Here is a 21,010-nt window from a genome sequence, read left to right as displayed (position 1 = left end):
AGTATTAGTAGCTGATGAATAAGATATTGGGTACTTATTAGTATTAGTAGCTGAGGAATAAGGTATTGGGAACTTATTAGTATTAGTAGCTGAGGAATAAGGTATTGGGTACTTATTAGTATTAGTAGCTGAGGAATAAGGTATTGGGTACTTATTAGTATTAGTAGCTGATGAATAAGATATTGGGTACTTATTAGTATTAGTAGCTGAGGAATAAGGTATTGGGTACTTATTACACCCTGTTCCAAATTATTATGCAAATTCTATTTCAGTGTCACAAAGATTAAATATTTTTTTTTTCAGTTTAACTCATGGATGGCATTGTGTCTCAGGGCTCTTTTGATCACTGAAAACAATCTCGGACACCTGTGATAATTAGATTGCCAGGTGAGCCCAATTAAAGGAAAAACTACTAAAGGAGGGTGTTCCACATTATTAAGCAGAGCACCATTTTCAAGCAATATGGGGAAGAAAAAGGATCTCTCTGCTGCTGGCGAAAAGAGTGAAATAGTTCAATGCCTTGGACGAGGTATGAAAACATTTGATATTTCACGAAAACTTAAGCGTGATCATCGCACTATTAAGAGATTTGTGGCTGATTCAGAGCACAGACGGGTTCGTGCAGATAAAGGCACATTGAGGAAGATTTCTGCCAGATCCATGCATCGGATCAAGAGAGCAGCTGCTAAAATACCATTACATAGCAGAAAACAGATATTTGAAGCTGCTGGTGCCTCTGGAGTCCCACGGATATCAAGGTGTAGAGTCCTCCAGAGTATTGCAACTGTGCATAAACCTTCCATTCGGCCACGACTAACCAATGCTCACAAGCAGAAACGGCTGCATTGAGCAGAAAAATACATGAAGACTAATTTTCAAACAGTCCTGTTCACTGATGAGTGCCGTGCAACCCTGGATGGTCCAGATGGATGGAGTAGTGGATGATTGCTGGATGGCCACCCTGTTCCAACAAGGCTGCGACATCAGCAAGGCGGTGGTGGAGTCATGTTTTGGGCTGGAATCATGGCAAGAGAGCCGGTCGGCCCCTTTAGGGTCCCCAAAGGTGTAAAGATGACCTCTGCAAAGTATGTGGAGTTCCTGACTGACCACTTCCTTCCCTGGTAAAGAAGGAAGAACTATGCTTTCCGTAATAAAATCATCTTCATGCATGACAATGCACCATCTCATGCTGCAAAGAATACCTCTGCATCAATGGCTGCTATGGGGATAAAAGGAGAGAAAGTCATGGTGTGGCCTCCATCCTCCCCTGACCTCAATCCTATTGAGAACCTTTGGAGCATCCTCAAGCAAAAGATCTATGAGGGTGGGAGGCAGTTTACATCCAAACAGCAGCTCTGGATGGCTATTCTGACATCTTGCAAACAAATTCAAGCAGAAACTGTCCAAAAACTCACAAGTTCAATGGATGCAAGACTTGTGAAGCTGCTATCAAATAAGGGGTCCTATGTTAAAATGTAACGTGACCTGTTAAAATGTTTAAAAAGTTAAAATGTTATTCAAAGTTTGATTGAAATAGCTTTTGATTTCAGTAAATATGCTGCAAACACAACAAATAACAATTATCAGTTCTTTACAACCTATAAAGTGTTTTGAAACTTACTGTGTGTAATAATTCGGAACAGTGCATTGTAAGTTTTTTATTTTTAAAAAAAATAAAAACACTGTTATCATTAGGAGGTTTGTTCAATAAAATTTGAATTGTACTCTTAATAGTTGATAACATGAGAATTATGTTGACTGTTGTTTACATCAATTATTTAGGTAAATGAGAAAGATATCATTGGCATAATAATTTGGAACAGGGTGTAGTATTAGTAGCTGAGGAATAAGGTATTGGGTACTTATTAGTATTGGTAGCTGAGGAATAAGGTATTGGTTACTTTTAGTATTAGTAGCTGAGGAATAAGGTATTGGGTACCTAATAGTATAAGTAGCTGAGGAATAAGATATTGGGTACTTATTAGTATTAGTAGCTGAGGAATAAGGTATTGGGTACTTATTAGTATTGGTAGCTGAGGAATAAGGTATTGGGTACTTATTAGTATCAGTAGCTGAGGAATAAGGTATTGGGTACTTATAAGTATTAGTAGCTGAGGAATAACATATTGGGTACTTATTAGTATTGGTAGCCGAGGAATAAGGTATTCAGTACTTACTAGTATAAGTAGCTGAGGAATAACATATTGGGTATTTATTAGTATTGGTAGCTGAGGATTGAGGTATTGGGTACTTATTAGTATTGGAAGCTGAGGAAAAAGGTATTGTGTACTTATTAGTATTATTTGCTGAGGAATAACATATTGGGTACTTATTAGTATTGGTAGCGGAGGAATAAGGTATTGGGTACTTATTAGTATTGGTAGCTGAGGAATAAAGTATTGGGTACTTATTAGTATTGGTAGCTGAGGAATAACATATTGGGTACTTATTAGTATTGGTAGCGGAGGAATAACGTATTGGGTACTTATTAGTATTGGTAGCTGATGAATAAGGTATTGGGTACTTATTAGTATTAGTTGCTGAGGAATAACATATTGGGTACTTATTAGTATTGGTAGCGGAGGAATAAGGTATTGGGTACTTATTAGTATTAGTAGCTGAGGAATAAGGTTTTGGGTACTTATTAGTATTAGTAGCTGAGGAATAACATATTGGGTACTTATTAGTATTGGTAGCCGAGGAATAAGGTATTCAGTACTTACTAGTATAAGTAGCTGAGGAATAACATATTGGGTATTTATTAGTATTGGTAGCTGAGGAACAAGATATTGGGTACTTATTAATATTAGTAGCTGAGGAATAAGGTTTTGGGTACTTATTAGTATTGGTAGCTGAGGAACAACATATTGGGTACCTATTAGTATTGGTAGCCGAGGAATAAGGTATTCAGTAATTATTAGTATTAGTAGCTGAGGAATAAGGTATTGGGTACTTATTAGTATTGGTAGCTGAGGAATAAGGTATTCAGTACTTAGTATTAATAGCTAAGAATTAGGGCATTGGGTACTTATTAGTATTGGTAGCTGAGGTATAACATATTGGGTATTTATTAGTATTGGTAGCTGAGAAATAAGATATTGGGTACTTATTAGTATTGGTAGCTCTGGAATTAGGTATTCAGTACTTATTAGTATTGGTAGCTGAGGAATAAGGTATTGGGTACTTATTAGCATTGGTAGCTGAGGAATAAGGTATTGGGTACTTATTAGTATTAGTAGCTAAGGAATAAGGTATTGGGCACTTATTAGTATTGGTAGCTGAGAAATAAGATATTGGGTACTTATTAATATTGCTAGCAGAGGAATAAGGTATTTGGTACTTATTATTGGTTGGTGAGGAATAAGGTATTTTGTACTTATTAGTATTAGTAGCTAAGGAATAAGGTATTGGGCACTTATTAGTATTGGTAGATAAGGAATAAGATATTGGGTACTTATTAGTATTAGTAGCTGAGGAATTAGGTATTTGGTAGTTATTAGTATTAATAGCTAAGGAATAAGGTATGTGTACTTATTAGTATTGGTATCTGAGGAATTAGATATTGGATCTTTATTGGTAGCTGATGAATAAGGTATTGGGTACTTATTAGTATTGGTAGCTAAGGAATAAGGTATTGGGTACTTATTAATATTGGTAGCTAAGGAATAAGGTATGTGTACTTATTAGTATTGGTATCTGAGGAATTAGATATTGGATCTTTATTGGTAGCTGATGAATAAGGTATTGGGTACTTATTAGTATTGGTAGCTGAGGAACAAGGTATTGGATACTTATTAGTATTAATAGCTGAGGAATAAGGTATTGGGTATCTATTAGTATTTGTAGCTGAGGAATAAGCTATTGAGTACTTATTAGTATTGGTAGCTGAGAAATAAGGTATTGGGTACTTAAGAAATAAGGTATTGGGTACTTAAGAAATAAGGTATTGGGTACTTATTAGTATAAGTAGCTGAGAAATAAGGTATTGGGTACTTATTAGTATAAGTAGCTGAGGAATAAGATATTGGGTACTTATTAGTATTGGTAGCTGAGGAATACGTTTTTGGGTACTTATTAGTATTGGCAGCTGAGAAATAAGGTATTGGTTACTTTTTTAGTATTATTAGCTGAGGAATAAGGTATTGGGTACTTATTAGTATTGGTAGCTGAGGAATAATGTATTGGTTACTTATTAGTATTGGTAGCTGAGGAATAAGGTATTGGGTACCTAATAGTATAAGTACCTGAGGAATAAGATATTGGGTACTTATTAGTATTGGTAGCTGAGGAATAATAAATTGGGTACTTATTAGTATTAGTAGCTGAGGAACAAGGTATTCAGTACTTATTAGTATTGGTAGCTGAGGAATAACATATTGGGTACTTATTAGTATTGGTAGCTGAGGAATAAGGTATTCAGTACTTATTAGTATTAGTAACTGAGGAATAAGGTATTGGGTACTTATTAGCATTGGTAGCTGAGGAATAATATATTGGGTACTTATTAGTATTGGTAGCTGAGAAATAAGGTATTGGGTACTTAATAGTATAAGTAGCTGAGGAATAAGATATTGGGTACTTATTAATATTGGTAGCTGAGGAATAAGGTATTGGGTACTTATTAGTATTGGTAGCTGAGGAATAAGGTATTGGATACTTATTATTATTGGTTGGTGAGGAATAAGGTATTTGGTACTTATTAGTATTGGTAGCTGAGGAGAAATAAGGTATTGTGTACTTATTAATATTGGTAGCTGAGGAATAACATATTGGGTACTTATTAGTATTGGTAGCTGAGGAATAACATATTGGTTACTTATTAGTATTGGTATCTGAGGATTGAGGTATTGGGTACTTATTAGTATTGGAAGCTGAGGAAAAAGGTATTGGGTACTTATTAGTATTAGTTGCTGAGGAATAACATATTGGGTACTTATTAGTATTGGTAGCGGAGGAATAAGGTATTGGGTACTTATTAGTATTGGTAGCTGAGGAATAAAGTATTGGGTACTTATTAGTATTGGTAGCTGAGGAATAACATATTGGGTACTTATTAGTATTGGTAGCGGAGGAATAACGTATTGGGTACTTATTAGTATTGGTAGCTGAGGAATAACATATTGGGTACTTATTAGTATTAGTTGCTGAGGAATAACATATTGGGTACTTATTAGTATTGGTAGCAGAGGAATAAGGTATTGGGTACTTATTAGTATTGGTAGCTGAGGAATAAGGTATTGGGTACTTATTAGTATTGGTAGCTGAGGAATAAGGTATTGGGTACTTATTAGTATTGGTAGCTGAGGAATAACATATTGGGTACTTATTAGTATTGGTAGCGGAGGAATAAGGTATTGGGTACTTATTAGTATTGGTAGCTGAGGAATAACATATTGGGTACTTATTAGTATTTGTAGCGGAGGAATAACGTATTGGGTACTTATTAGTATTGGTAGCTGAGGAATAACATATTGGGTACTTATTAGTATTGGTAGCGGAGGAATAAGGTATTGGGTACTTATTAGTATTGGTAGCTGAGGAATAAGGTATTGGGTACTTATTAGTATTGGTAGCTGATGAATAAGGTATTGGGTACTTATTAGTATTAGTTGCTGAGGAATAACATATTGGGTACTTATTAGTATTGGTAGCGGAGGAATAAGGTATTGGGTACTTATTAGTATTGGTAGCTGAGGAATAAGGTATTGGGTACTTATTAGTATTGGTAGCTGAGGAATAAGGTATTGGGTACTTATTAGTATTGGTAGCTGAGGAATAACATATTGGGTACTTATTAGTATTGGTAGCGGAGGAATAAGGTATTGGGTACTTATTAGTATTGGTAGCGGAGGAATAACGTATTGGGTACTTATAAGTATTGGTAGCTGAGGAATAAGGTATTGGGTACTTATTAGTATTGGTAGCTGAGGAATAAGGTATTGGGTACTTATAAGTATTGGTAGCTGAGGAATAAGTTATTGGGTACTTATTAGTATTGGTAGCGGAGGAATAACGTATTGGGTACTTATTAGTATTGGTAGCGGAGGAATAACGTATTGGGTACTTATAAGTATTGGTAGCTGAGGAATAAGGTATTGGGTACTTATTAGTATTGGTAGCTGAGGAATAAGGTATTGGGTACTTATAAGTATTGGTAGCTGAGGAATAAGGTATTGGGTACTTATTAGTATTGGTAGCGGAGGAATAACGTATTGGGTACTTATTAGTATTGGTAGCGGAGGAATAACGTATTGGGTACTTATAAGTATTGGTAGCTGAGGAATAAGGTATTGGGTACTTATTAGTATTGGTAGCTGAGGAATAAGGTATTGGGTACTTATTAGTATTGGTAGCTGAGGAATAAGGTATTGGGTACTTATTAGTATTGGTAGCTGAGGAATAAGGTATTGGGTACTTATTAGTATTGGTAGCTGAGGAATAAGGTATTGGGTACTTATTAGTATTAGTAGCTGAGGAATAAGGTATTGGGTACTTATTAGTATTGGTAGCTGAGGAATAAGGTATTGGGTACTTATTAGTATTGGTAGCTGAGGAATAAGGTATTGGGTACTTATTAGTATTGGTAGCTGAGGAATAAGGTATTGGGTACTTATTAGTATTGGTAGCTGAGGAATAAGGTATTGGGTACTTATTAGGTACAATATAGCAAAGATGGCGTCGCTGTGTCACCTCCAGGGGATGAAGCTGCTCTCGTCCTCAGAGTACCTCAACTTCTTTCACCTCCAAGATAAAAGACTCAGAATAGGGCAGCAGGTTTCAAACAGTTTGTAGTCACATAATTAGAGTATACTCACGAGATTGCAGTAAATGACTAATATAACAGAAATGTCTGCTTTATACAAACTGAACATTCACGGAGTGTGAGATGGTAAAAACACTGTACTTTTGGTAGCCACTTCTGTTACTGATTAGACAGGAGAATGGAGGAAAAGGGCCCCTTCCCAGGCAATAAACAATAGAGGAAGCGCAGAGATGCTGGGCTCTCCATAGTAACCTAAGTACAATAGGTTCCCTGGACCGAGAATGTGGGCGGGTGGCAGCTGGGCAGATCTCTCTGACCCTCTCCCAAGTCAGGCTGATAAATGATATTCTGTCCTGACCTGGCGGTGACCAGCACTGTTCTACATCAGCCACAAAGCCCAGCAGCGTACTCATCCTACATCGTCCGCTTCACCATATTGTGCAGTAATTCTTTTTATACATTATTATGTGCTGCTCAGACCCACTGTTAGACTATCCTCATCTGAGCACATATGGGTCTATGTTGTAATATAAAAATCATTTATGTGTGTGTGTGTAAAAAAAAAGGAGTTTATATATATATATATATATATATATATATTAAATAAATATATACGTTCACATTGGGGGAAAATTATCACTATGGTTTCCTAGTCAGGGGTTTAAAGTTTCTAGCCCAGAGGGAAAAAGTTACTAGCCCACTCAGTATATAAACTAGAGGAACAAGTTTGCAATATTTTAACAGAGTTTTCTGCAATACACGTGTCACTCATGTAACATTATTCATGTCTCCCACAGGGGACATCAGACAATTGTTAGTGTGGATCAGACAGAATCTGCTTAAGGAACGCCCGGAGCTTTTCATACAGGGTGGCACAGTGTAAGTGTTATACAGCATCTGAGGAGGCATGTCTGTGAGGGGTATACAGTGTCACACAGTACATATAAGCTCTATACTATATATATATATATATATATATATATATATATATTTGTCTGTAAGGGGTACACTGTGTCACACAGCTGTACATATATACTCTATATATATATACTCTCTCTCTCTCTCTCTCTATATATATATATATATATATATCTGTGAGGGGTATACAGTGTCACACAGCTGTACATATAAACTAATATATATATATATATATATAAGCAAAGTCCTGAGTAGAACTGCACACCATATATTGTATATATCATCTGCCCGGGTGCAATGTCAAAAAAAATATTTATAATGCAAAAAAAGGCAGCACTCACTGGTCTTTCATATAAGTAAAATTTAACTTTTAATAGTACAAAAAGAGATTTAAAATTCAGGGATAAACATTTTGTACTATTAAAAGTTAAATTTTACTTATATGAAAGACCAGTGAGTGCTGCCTTTTTTTTGCATTATTTATATATATATATATATATATATATATATATATATATATATATATATATATATATATATATATATATATATCTTAATAGAAATAATTGCACAGGCAATTAGCACATCTAGGCAAGTATCCCCGCTTGCCTTTAGCCAGTAAAATTCCATATACATTGTTACCAATGCACAAGAGGATTCTGGGTAAGATATGCAAATATATGTTGCATATCTAATTTACATATCTTACCCATAATCCTCTTTTGCATTGGTAACAATGTATATGGAGTTTTACTGAGTAAAGGCAAGCAGGGATACTTGCCTAGATGTGCTAATTGCCTGTGCAATCATTTCTATTGATTTACTATTGCGATATGGAGGATTTTAATCTCATGCTGTTATCTCCACCATAATTTTAATGAATCACTTTTCGTCTCCCCATAAATCAACTTTACCCAGCAGTGTTTCAACCTACTCCCAGCTGATGAGTGGCAAGGACCACGAAACAGCTGTCCTGGGATTGGTCTGAATCACTGTACTAACCCTAGCTAAGTTTAAAAGCTGTGTATACAGTGATGCTATGGTGTAAAGGGAGTCTGCCTAACAGCAGGCTGAAGTAAAAAGTAAGTCATTGTGAACTTCACTTGCATATCTTACCCAGAATTCTTTGCTTGATTGGAAACAATGTATTCAGAGGATTTCTGTGGGAAAATCAAGTCTTCTGACTTGTCTAGATTTGTAAATGAACCACACAACGAGTTATTTTCTCTACATTTTGTGTTTAGTGGAGGATTTTAAACTCACTTTTCGCCTCCCCATAATTTTAATTGTTGTGTTATATATATATATATATATATATATATATATATATGTGTGTGTGTGTGTGTGTGTGTGTGTGTATGTGGGGGGCATACAGTGTCACACAGGTGTACATATAAACTCTAAACTATATATATATGTCTGTGAAGGATATTCAGTGTCACACAGCTGTACATATAAACTCTATACTATAGAAAAGCAAAAGTTCAGCCAGCACAGGTTGTGATAAAAACGAAGTTCCTTTATTATTTCATCAAATTTAAAAGAGCATTACAGCAGCTTGTCAGGTAGAGTAGTCAGACATGTTTCGGCCGTTAAGCCTTAATCATAGACCTAGACATTATTCAAAACACCTAAAATATATACATGTAGCTATTATCTCATTGGACAGCTCTAACCATGTGACCAACTGGACACCAATTGTACAATTTAACCCCATGTTAACATTTATTATTTTATTTTTTGCAAAAAATAGAATTTCATCTATAACAAATGTAAAACTTGTTAGTACAACCAATATATACAACATATGTATTGTGTTTATTTAGACTTTAAAAATGTATAGCAAATAAGTTCATTGTTGTCTTGTTAGTTTAAACATCTTGTTTAATATGGAACCAATGTTTTTCTGCCATATCAAAATGTTGGTAAACGTTGGAATCCACCTTTTGTATTGCCTCATATATGTATATTGTGAATATGTAATAATATGTATATATGTCTGTGAGGGGCGGGATATACAGTTCTGTTACTGTGTCACACAGCTGTAAAAATAAACTATATATATATATATATATATATATATATATATACTGTATATATATATGTCTGTGGGGGTCATACAGTGTCACACAGCTGTACATATAAACTCTAAACTAAAAATAAACTATATATATATGTCTGTGAGGGGTATACAGTGTCACACAGCTGTATATATAAACTCTATACTATATATAGTAATCATACATATGTGTTTGTTTTTTTATCCTCAGTCGTCCGGGCATCCTTGTGCTCGTCAATGATGCCGACTGGGAACTGATGGTGAGTATTCACTGGCATTGGGTCTCATATCACCATGTGAAATGGGCTTTACACTCAGTATTTCATTTAATTTGACATATATAATTAGACACAGTAAAAATACATTGTCTTTGCATCATTTATTTTATACACGTTTTCTATAAGTCTACACTTATTCATTTCATACTGCGCATATAAAAACAAACATTTATTGTTTGCGCAGATCTTTTGCAATGTGGCATTTAATTGCTGATATACTGTGCAAAATCATTCATTCTTCCAGGTACACTTGCACAAAGTCAGGGATTTTGTAGGCATATAGTCAGGACCATGATTAAACAATTATACCAAACAGGTGACAATGATCATCAATTTAATATGTAGGTAGAATTACAATCATTAACTGAAACAGAAACAGCTGTGTAGGAGGAATAAAACTGTGTGATGAACAGACAATCTTTGCTGATAAAGTGAGGTTGCTGAAGAAAGTTTAATGTCCAAAGTCATACACTATGGCAAGACACAAGGTAGGTATCCTGCATTATACCTACCTTGAAAAAGCTGAGTGTAATCAGCGAAACGTACGTTGGAGTATTTGAACGGCAAGGCTATATTACCCACAGTGTAAATAAAAATTCTAATTTGAAGGACTTTAACGCACTATATGTAGGTGTAAATCTGGGCTGTTATACCCCGAGTGATGTTTGTCTGTTTTTAAACATTTTAAAATTTGTATGCTGCTACCTGGGAGATTTATTTCTTGAGCCCTTACCCTAGAGCTAGTCATAACTCTTCATCACATGAGTAGGACTGGCTCTGTTGTGATACTGCAATCCATTGTAAACAGATTTATGCTATGCTGCCCTTTCCTTTCCTTTGAGGATCACCTTTGAGGATTTTTCCAGCAATAAAGACTGTTTTACAATACACCTAGAACTGTTGACATTTGGATATTTTTATGGTCGGTATTGAAAGTCTTAACATCACTTGATTTATAAAAAAACAAAAAAAGTTTCTTTATGTCTGTGTAAGTGTCTTTATGTCTCTGTGTAAGTGTCTTTATGTCTTTGTGTGTGAGTGTGAAAGTGTCTTTATGTCTGTGTGTGTATATAAGTGTCTTTAGGTCTGTGTAAGTGTCTTTATGTCTGTGTAAGTGTCTTTATGTCTGTGTGTGTGAACGTGTCTTTATGTGTGAGTGTGAAAGTGTCTTTGTGTGTGTGTTTGTGTGTAAGTGTCTTTATGTCTATGTGTGTATGTGTGTGAAAGTGTCTTTGTGTGTGAGTGTGTGTAATTGTCTGTCTGTGTGTGAAAGTGTCTTCATGTCTGTGTGTGTGTGTGTGTAAGTGTCTTTGTGTTTGTGAGAAAGTGTCTTTATGTCTGTCTGTATGTGTGTGAAAGTGTCTGTGTGTCTTTATATATGAAAGTCTGTGTGTGAAAGTGTCTTTTTGTCTGTGTGTGTGTGAGAAAGTGTCTATGTCTGTGAGTGTGAAAGTGTATTTATGTGTGTGTAAGTGTCTATGTCTGTACGTGTGTTTATGTCTGTGTGGGTGTGTGTGAAAGTGTCTTTGTGTGTGAAAGTGTATTTATGTATGTGTGTGTGTTAGTGTCTTTGTGTGTGTGAAAGTGTCTGTGTGTGTGTGAAAGTGTCTTTATGTGTGTGTGTTTATGTATTTGTGTGTAAGTGTCTTTATGTCTGTGTGTGTGTAATTGTCTTTATGTCTGTGTGTGTGTAATTGTCTTTATGTCTGTAAGTGTCTTTATGTCTGTGTAAGTGTCTGTGTGTGAAAGTGTCTTTATGTCTGTCTGTGTAAGTGTCTTTATGTCTCTGTGTGTAGGTGTCTGTGTGGGTGTCTGTGTGTGAAAGTGTCTTTAGGTTTGTGTGTGTGTGAAAGTGTCTTTATGTCTGTGTGTGATAAAGTGTATTTATGTCTTTTTGTGTGTGTGTAAGTGTATTTATGTGTGTGTGTGTTAGTGTATTTATGTCTGTGTGTGTAAGTGTATTTATGTCTGTGTGTGTCTTTATGTCTGTGCGTTTGTGTAAGTGTCTTTATGTGTCAGTATCTTGTGTGTATGTGAGAGTGTATGTGTTTATGAGAGCGAGGGTATGTGTGTGTTTGTATGGGCTGTTGTCACATTTAAAGGGACATTATACACTCATTTTTTCTTTGCATAAATGTTTTGTAGATGATCTATTTATATAGCCCATGAATTTATTTATGTTTTAAAAATGGATAGTTTTGCTTATTTTTTTTAATTATTTTTTTAAAATTCTTTTTATTGAAGGAAAAAGGAGGTCAGAAACAGGTACAGATTGTCTATAGGTATACAAATATCATATCATCTGCATCATACATATGTTATCATCATTAACATGTGTTAGACTTGACAGTAATGCTTCGAGTCAATTACATCATACATATGTTCAGAGTTCAGGATTTGATTGCTATCAGTATTCTGTCGTTCCTTCCCCCCTTAACTTTTTATAAATTTAAAACTTATTTTACTATAACAATATTTAACATCACCCGTAGGTGTTTCAAACGTACCTTGAGGTCTGGTGGGTACTCCCCAAAATTGGGGAGAAGAAAAAAAAAAAAAAAAAAAGGGGGTTGCTCTCCTCTCTCCCCTCCCCCACCCTTGGCAGCCAGCTTGGTTCCTAATCATCCTTTCTATAGGATCTGTGAAATCAGGATCTCGCCTTGTCTGCCGTCCACTACCGGTGCCTCTTTATCATATAGTGCTGTCCATTCGCCCCTCAAGGAGGCCTCTAAGAGAATTTCTGTTTGGGAAAACGGTCCGAGTATTTGTCTTTGTATTATGGAGGCCTGTGTTTTCAAAAAAGGTCCCCATTTCTCCTGTTAAGTGTGGTCAGTCCACGGGTCATCATTACTTCTGGGATATTAACTCCTCCCCAACAGGAAGTGCAAGAGGATCACCCAAGCAGAGCTGCTATATAGCTCCTCCCCTCTACGTCACACCCAGTCATTCTCTTGCACCCAACTAATAGATAGGATGTGTGAGAGGACTGTGGTGATTATACTTAGTTTTTATAACTTCAATCAAAAGTTTGTTATTTTAAAACAGCACCGGAGTGTGTTGTTTCTTCTCAGGGAGAATTTGAAGAAGAATCTACCTGAGTTTTTCTGTATGATTTTAACTGGAGTAGTTAAGATCATGTTGCTGTTCTCGGCCATCTGAGGAGTGAGGTAAACTTCAGATCAGGGGACAGCGGGCAGGTTCACCTGCAAAGAGGTATGTAGCAGCATATTATTTTCTGAGGAATGGAATTGATTAGAAAATACTGCCAATACCTATATAATGTAAGTTCAGCCTTAAATGCAGTAGTAGCAACTGGTATCAGGCTGTCATGTATGTATATTTTCACTTCAGTATTCTGGGGAATGGCATTTCACTGGATTAATACTGTTTGCATAAAGCTTTAGCCTAATTTGCAGTGAAAACGGCTTGCAGCAGGCTTTTTATGACAATTCATTTATTTATGTTAAACTTTTTTGCTGGCATGTGAAATCGTTTATTTTTATGAGGTACTGGGTGAAAACTTGTTTGGGCATTAGTTTTATCCACTTGGCGGGCATTTTATTTAATTTATGACAGTTTACTGATCTCCCTCACTGTTGTGTGTGAGGGGGAGGGGCTTAATTTGGCGCTTTTACTACGCATCAAAAATTCAGTCACAAGTCTGTTCTTCTTCCCTGCATGATCCGGTTCGTCTCTACAGAGCTCAAGGGTCTTCAAAAGTTATTTTGAGGGAGGTAATCACTCACAGCAGACCTGTGAGATTGTGCTTGACTGTGATAAAAAACGTTACATTCTGTACATTTTTTCTGCTATAAAGGGTTAGTTATCCATTACTAATGGGGGCAATCCTTTGCTAAAATTGTATTTTTTACCGGAAAAAATTTGAGTTCATAGTTTATCTGTTTTATTGTAATCAACTGTCATATCTTTCTGTGCTTCTTAAAGGCACAGTACGTTTTTTTCATACTATTTGTAAAGTGTGTTAAACATGTCTGACTCAGAGGAATATCTCTGTGCTATATGTGCAAAAGCCAAGGTGGAGCCCAATAGAAATTTATGTACTAATTGTATTGATGCTACTTTAAATAAAAGTCAATCTGTACAAATTGAACATCATTCACCAGACAACGAGAGGAAAGTTATGCCGACTAACTCCCCTCACGTGTCAGTACCTGCATCTCCCGCTCGGGGGGTGCGTGATATTGTAACGCTGGGTACTTCAGGGCGGCCATTACAAATCACATTGCAGGACATGGCTAATGTTATGACTGAAGTTTTGTCTAAATTACCAGAACTTAGAGGGAAGCGGGACCACTCTGGGGTGAGAACAGAGTGCGCTGATAATACTAGGGCCATGTCAGATACTGGGTCACAGTATGCGGAACATGAGGACGGAGAGCTTCAATCTGCAGGTGACGGTTCTGATCCCAATAGAGTGGATTCAGACATTTCTAATTTTAAGTTTAAGCTTGAAAACCTCCGCGTACTGCTAGGGGAGGTATTAGCGGCTCTAAATGATTGTAACACCGTTGCAATCCCAGAGAAATTATGTAGGCTGGATAGATACTATGCGGTACCGGCGAGTACTGACGTATTTCCTATACCTAAGAGGCTTACAGAGATAATTACTAAGGAGTGGGATAGGCCCGGTGTACCCTTTTCCCCCCCTCCTGTATTTAGAAAAATGTTTCCAATAGACGCCACCACACGGGACTTATGGCAGACGATCCCTAAGGTGGAGGGAGCGGTTTCGACTCTGGCTAAGCGTACCACTATCCCGGTGGAGGATAGCTGTGCTTTTTCTGATCCAATGGATAAAAAATTAGAGGGTTACCTTAAGAAAATGTTTGTTCAACAAGGTTTTATATTGCAACCCCTTGCATGTATTGCATCTGTCACGGCCGCAGCAGCTTTTTGGTCCGAGTCCCTGGAAGAGACTCTTGACTCAATAACTATAGAGGAAATTTCAAACAGGCTTAAAACACTTAAGCTAGCTAATTCATTTGTTTCAGATGCCGTAGTACATTTAACTAAACTTACGGCTAAGAATTCCGGATTCGCCATTCAGGCACGCAGAGCACTGTGGCTAAAATCCTGGTCAGCTGACGTTACTTCTAAATCTAAGTTACTTAACATACCTTTCAAAGGGCAGACCTTATTCGGGCCCGGTTTGAAAGAAATTATCGCTGACATTACAGGAGGTAAAGGCCACGCCCTGCCTCAAGACAGAGCCAAACCTAGGGCTAGACAGTCTAATTTTCGTTCCTTTCGTAATTTCAAGGCAGGAGCAGCATCAACTTCCTATGCACCAAAGCAGGAAGGAGCTGTTGCTCGCTACAGACAAGGCTGGAGACCTAACCAGTCCTGGAACATGGGCAAGCAGGCCAGAAAACCTGCTGCTGCCCCTAAGACAGCATGAATTGAGGGCCCCCGATCCGGAAACGGATCTAGTGGGGGGCAGACTTTCTCTCTTCGCCCAGGCTTGGGCAAGAGATGTCCAGGATCCCTGGGCGTTAGAGATCATATCTCAGGGATATCTTCTGGACTTCAAATCCTCTCCCCCAAAAGGGAGATTTCATCTGTCAAGGTTGTCGACAAACCAAATAAAGAAAGAGGCGTTTCTACGCTGTGTACAAGACCTGTTACTAATGGGAGTAATCCATCCGGTTCCGCGGTCGGAACACGGACAGGGGTTTTACTCAAATCTGTTTGTGGTTCCCAAGAAAGAAGGAACCTTCAGACCAATCTTGGATTTAAAGATCCTAAACAAATTCCTAAGAGTTCCATCGTTCAAAATGGAAACTATTCGGACAATTCTACCCATGATCCAGAAGGGTCAGTACATGACCACAGTGGATTTAAAGGATGCTTACCTTCACATACCGATTCACAGAGATCATTACCGGTATCTAAGGTTTGCCTTCCTAGACAGGCATTACCAGTTTGTAGCTCTTCCATTCGGGTTGGCTACGGCTCCAAGAATCTTCACAAAGGTTCTGGGGGCTCTTCTGGCGGTGCTAAGACCGCGAGGAATTTCGGTAGCTCCATACCTAGACGACATTCTGATTCAAGCTTCAAGCTTTCAAACTGCCAAGTCTCATACAGAGTTAGTACTGGCATTTCTAAGATCGCATGGGTGGAAGGTAAACGAAAAGAAGAGTTCTCTCTTTCCACTCACAAGAGTTCCCTTCTTGGGGACTCTTATAGATTCTGTAGAAATGAAGATCTACCTGACAGAAGACAGGTTAACAAAACTTCAAAACGCTTGCCGTGTCCTTCATTCCATTCAACACCCGTCAGTGGCTCAATGCATGGAGGTGATCGGCTTAATGGTAGCGGCAATGGACATAGTACCCTTTGCACGCCTACACCTCAGACCGCTGCAATTGTGCATGCTAAGTCAGTGGAATGGGGATTACTCAGATTTGTCCCCTACTCTGAATCTGGATCAAGAGACCAGAAATTCTCTTCTGTGGTGGCTTTCTCGGCCACATCTGTCCAGGGGGATGCCATTCAGCAGGCCAGATTGGACGATTGTAACAACAGACGCCAGCCTGCTAGGTTCGGGCGCTGTCTGGAATTCCCTGAAGGCTCAGGGATCATGGACTCAGGAGGAGAGTCTCCTGCCTATAAACATTCTGGAATTGAGAGCAGTTCTCAATGCCCTTCTGGCTTGGCCCCAGTTAACAACTCGGGGGTTCATCAGATTTCAGTCGGACAACATCACGACTGTAGCTTACATCAACCATCAAGGAGGGACAAGAAGCTCCCTAGCGATGATGGAAGTATCAAAGATAATTCGTTGGGCAGAGTCTCACTCTTGCCACCTATCAGCAATCCACATTCCGGGAGTGGAGAACTGGGAGGCGGACTTCCTAAGTCGTCAGACTTTTCATCCGGGGGAGTGGGAACTTCATCCGGAGGTCTTTGCCCAAATACTTCGACGTTGGGGCAAACCAGAAATAGATCTCATGGCGTCTCGACAGAACGCCAAGCTTCCTCGTTACGGGTCCAGATCCAGGGATCCGGGAGCGGCCCTGGTAGATGCTTTGACAGCACCTTGGACCTTCGGGAGAGCTTATGTGTTTCCACCCTTCCCGATGCTTCCTCGATTGATTGCCAGGATCAAACAGGAGAGAGCATCAGTGATTCTAGTAGCGCCTGCGTGGCCACGCAGGACCTGGTATGCAGATCTAGTGGACATGTCATCCTGTCCACCTTGGTCTCTGCCTCTGAGACAGGACCTTCTGATTCAGGGTCCCTTCAAACATCAAAATCTAAGATTGAACGCTTGATTTTATCAAAACGTGGATTCTCTGAGTCAGTAATTGATACCTTGATACAGGCGAGGAAGCCTGTTACCAGAAAGATTTACCATAAAATATGGCGTAAATACCTATATTGGTGCGAATCCAAGGGTTAATCTTGGAGTAAGGTTAGGATTCCTAGGATATTGTCTTTTCTACAAGAAGGTTTAGAAAAGGGTTTATCCGCTAGTTCTTTAAAGGGACAGATCTCAGCTCTGTCCATTCTGTTACACAAACGTCTGTCAGAAGTTCCAGACGTTCAGGCCTTTTGTCAGGCTTTGGCCAGGATTAAGCCTGTTTTTAAAACTGTTGCTCCGCCATGGAGTTTAAACCTTGTTCTTAATGTTTTACAGGGCGTTCCGTTTGAACCCCTTCATTCCATTGATATAAAATTGTTATCTTGGAAAGTTCTATTTTTAATGGCTATCTCCTCGGCTCGAAGAGTCTCTGAGTTATCAGCCTTACATTGTGATTCTCCTTATCTGATTTTTCACTCGGATAAGGTAGTTCTGCGTACTAAACCTGGGTTCTTACCTAAGGTAGTCACTAACAGGAATATCAATCAAGAGATTGTTGTTCCATCCTTGTGTCCTAATCCTTCTTCAAAGAAGGAACGACTTCTGCACAATCTGGATGTAGTTCGTGCCCTAAAATTTTATTTACAGGCAACTAAAGATTTTCGACAAACATCTTCCCTGTTTGTCGTTTACTCTGGTCAGAGGAGAGGTCAAAAAGCTTCTGCTACCTCTCTCTCTTTTTGGCTTCGTAGCATAATACGTTTAGCTTATGAGACTGCTGGACAGCAGCCTCCTGAACGAATTACAGCTCATTCCACTAGAGCTGTGGCTTCCACTTGGGCCTTTAAGAATGAGGCCTCTGTTGAACAGATTTGCAAGGCTGCAACTTGGTCTTCGCTTCATACTTTTTCCAAATTTTCCAAATTTGACACTTTTGCTTCTTCGGAGGCTATTTTTGGAAGAAAGGTTCTTCAGGCAGTGGTTCCTTCCGTATAAAGATCCTGCCTGTCCCTCCCGTCATCCGTGTACTTTAGCTTTGGTATTGGTATCCCAGAAGTAATGATGACCCGTGGACTGACCACACTTAACAGGAGAAAACATAATTTATGCTTACCTGATAAATTCCTTTCTCCTGTAGTGTGGTCAGTCCACGGCCCGCCCTGTTTTTTATGACAGGTCAAAATTTTTAAATTATACTCCAGTCACCACTGCACCCTTTAGCTTCTCCTTTCTCGTTGGTTCTTGGTCGAATGACTGGGTGTGACGTAGAGGGGAGGAGCTATATAGCAGCTCTGCTTGGGTGATCCTCTTGCACTTCCTGTTGGGGAGGAGTTAATATCCCAGAAGTAATGATGACCCGTGGACTGACCACACTACAGGAGAAAGGAATTTATCAGGTAAGCATAAATTATGTTTTTGTCAGAAAGGGTCTTAGTCTATGGGCAATGTCCAGTCTAACGTCAAACTGTTCAGTGAACAGATGTTTATATAGTTTGCGCTTAAATTGCCCTACAGTCCGCGACTTCCTGTCTGTCCACAAGCATAGTATACAATTTCTGGCAATCAATATCGCCAATGTCAGCATTGCGTGGTATTTGTGAGGAGTGTCGTACCATCTAAAAAAGCATATCTGGTCTAGCTGTAGAGTAACAGAAACATCCATTGTGCACTTCAGCCAGTGTTGTAATCTGGCCCAAAACTGTCTCACTAGGGGACAGTGGTAGAAATAGTGTGGGACATCTGGAGCCGCGGCTCCACACTTGCCACATCTGTTTGGCAAATGCGGATTCCATTTAGACATCCTATTAGGGGTAATGTAATCAAAATGCAACATTCTCACTTGCGACTCACGCAAGTGTATGCTTAGTGTCGCTTTTTTAGTTAGTTCCAGGCTTCTCTGGATGTCTATATTGGTGATATCATTTACTCCTCTTACCATCCATTTATCCAAGGTTAGCTTTTGACAGTCAGTCAATGACCTATGCATTAACGTCTTATATATACTAGACATCGAGAAATTCCCCAGTTTGAATGAAGTCTGCGATATAGCAAACACCGGTGTGCTCCAGAAGTTTGGATCTTTTTGTTTAAGATCATCAACATAATGGCGTACCTGAAGGTAAGCATAAAATTGCGTGTTAGGGATGTCATATCTTGTACTTAGATCATTAAACGTCTTAACCGTGTGTGTCAAGGGATCCAACAAATCTCCAACTGTCTTTATTCCCTTATCTCTCCAATGACGAAAGGGTAGGGTATCTGTGCCTGCTGGGAAATCAAGGTTACCCACTATAGGCAGCAATTTAGCGGAAGGAGACCGTGGCCCCAAGTATCTATGAGCCATGCGCCAGGCTGCCAATGGCCCCTTATAAAGGACAGAGGATTTAATGTGTGGGGGTGTTTCGGTTGCCTTTAAATATGGTAAGTATGTTAGGTCTATAGGTTTCAGTGCAGCGTTTTCTAAATCAGCATCACAGAAGTGAGAAGTACCCAGTTGCTAGTCGAGGACCAGCCTGATCAAGGCTGCCCAGTTGTACATTCTAAAATTTGGGAGTCCCAAGCCCCCATAGTTATACGATTGCTGCAGGTATGCAGCCGCTATGCGAGGCTTACCCCCTTTCCATACAAATTTTTTGACCGGCATGTTCAAGGAGCTCAGATCCCTCTTACTCAAGAGGAAGGGCAGCATGAACATAGGGTAAAGCAGTCTCGGTAATGTGACCATTTTGATGAGGCTAATTCGTCCCATGATTGACAAGGGCAATGAGCTCCACTGCTGCAGTTGTTTACACAAGTTGGCACAGTGGTTTGAAAGATTCGAGTCATACATGCTGTGAGGATTCCTATGTAGTTGGATACCTAAATAGGTTAATCCATTCCCAACTTCAGTGAAGGGATAGGTCCCTTTACTAGCAGAGTGCCTATTCAGCCACAATATTTCCGACTTTCCTGCATTGATCTTGTAGCTGGAAAAGCTTCCAAAGTTTTGAATAATCCTAAGGATGTTAGGAACATGCTCAGCAGGATCCTCAACAAATAGCAACATGTCAGCATACAAGGCCAACTGCTGCGGCTTACCGTGCACTTTGATGCCCGGGAAGCTCTGTCGGAGTTTAATGGCCAAGGGCTCCAGCGCTAGATCGAAAAGTAAGGGGGACAAGGGGCAGCCTTGTCTCGTGCCTCGCTGCAAGACAATATCTGAAGAGAACATGCCATTGGCCAGAACCCTGGCCATTGGTCTCGAATATATATTCCGAATAGTTTGTGCAAACTTTCTAACAATGTTAAACGCATTAAGGTATTATCCAGGTGCTCCCACTCAACTCTATCGAAGGCCTGCTCTGCATCCAGGGATAGCAGGAAGGCCTCCGACACATCATTCCTATACCGGCCCTCACCTCTCTTCCAGCAAAAGTCAATGACCTGCATAACCCGGCGCAAGTTAACCACCGATGATTGCTGGTATACAAAACCAGTTTGATCCGGATGCAGAAGGGATGGCAATAGGATCTTCAACCGGCCCACTAACACTGCCATAAATATCTTGTAGTCAGCGTTCAGTAGCGAGATGGGTCGGTAGGATTCAGGTAGAGAGTGGTCTTTCCCTGCTTTAGGGATGAGTGTAATATGAGCTGCCGAGAAAGTCGGGGATGGCAAGAGTTCATTCT

The 21,010-nt window shown here is 39.0% G+C and overlaps 1 protein-coding gene across 1 annotated transcript in view; it reads left to right on the top strand.

Annotated features, from left to right (window-relative positions):
* Positions 1-21,010, top strand: part of URM1 (ubiquitin related modifier 1) — a 99,027-nt gene that overhangs the window by 29,611 nt on the left and 48,406 nt on the right. Inside the window, exons 3-4 of the mRNA XM_053695498.1 lie at positions 7,561-7,642; positions 9,952-10,000. Of these exons, the coding sequence (XP_053551473.1) occupies positions 7,561-7,642; positions 9,952-10,000 (131 nt within the window). The remainder of the gene's footprint in view (positions 1-7,560; positions 7,643-9,951; positions 10,001-21,010) is intronic.

Source organism: Bombina bombina, chromosome 12, assembly GCF_027579735.1.
Source record: "Bombina bombina isolate aBomBom1 chromosome 12, aBomBom1.pri, whole genome shotgun sequence".
NCBI classification, from domain to species: Eukaryota; Metazoa; Chordata; class Amphibia; order Anura; family Bombinatoridae; genus Bombina; species Bombina bombina.
The sequence above is the reverse complement of the archived record's forward strand: the minus strand, read 5'-3'. Positions and strand labels throughout refer to the sequence as shown.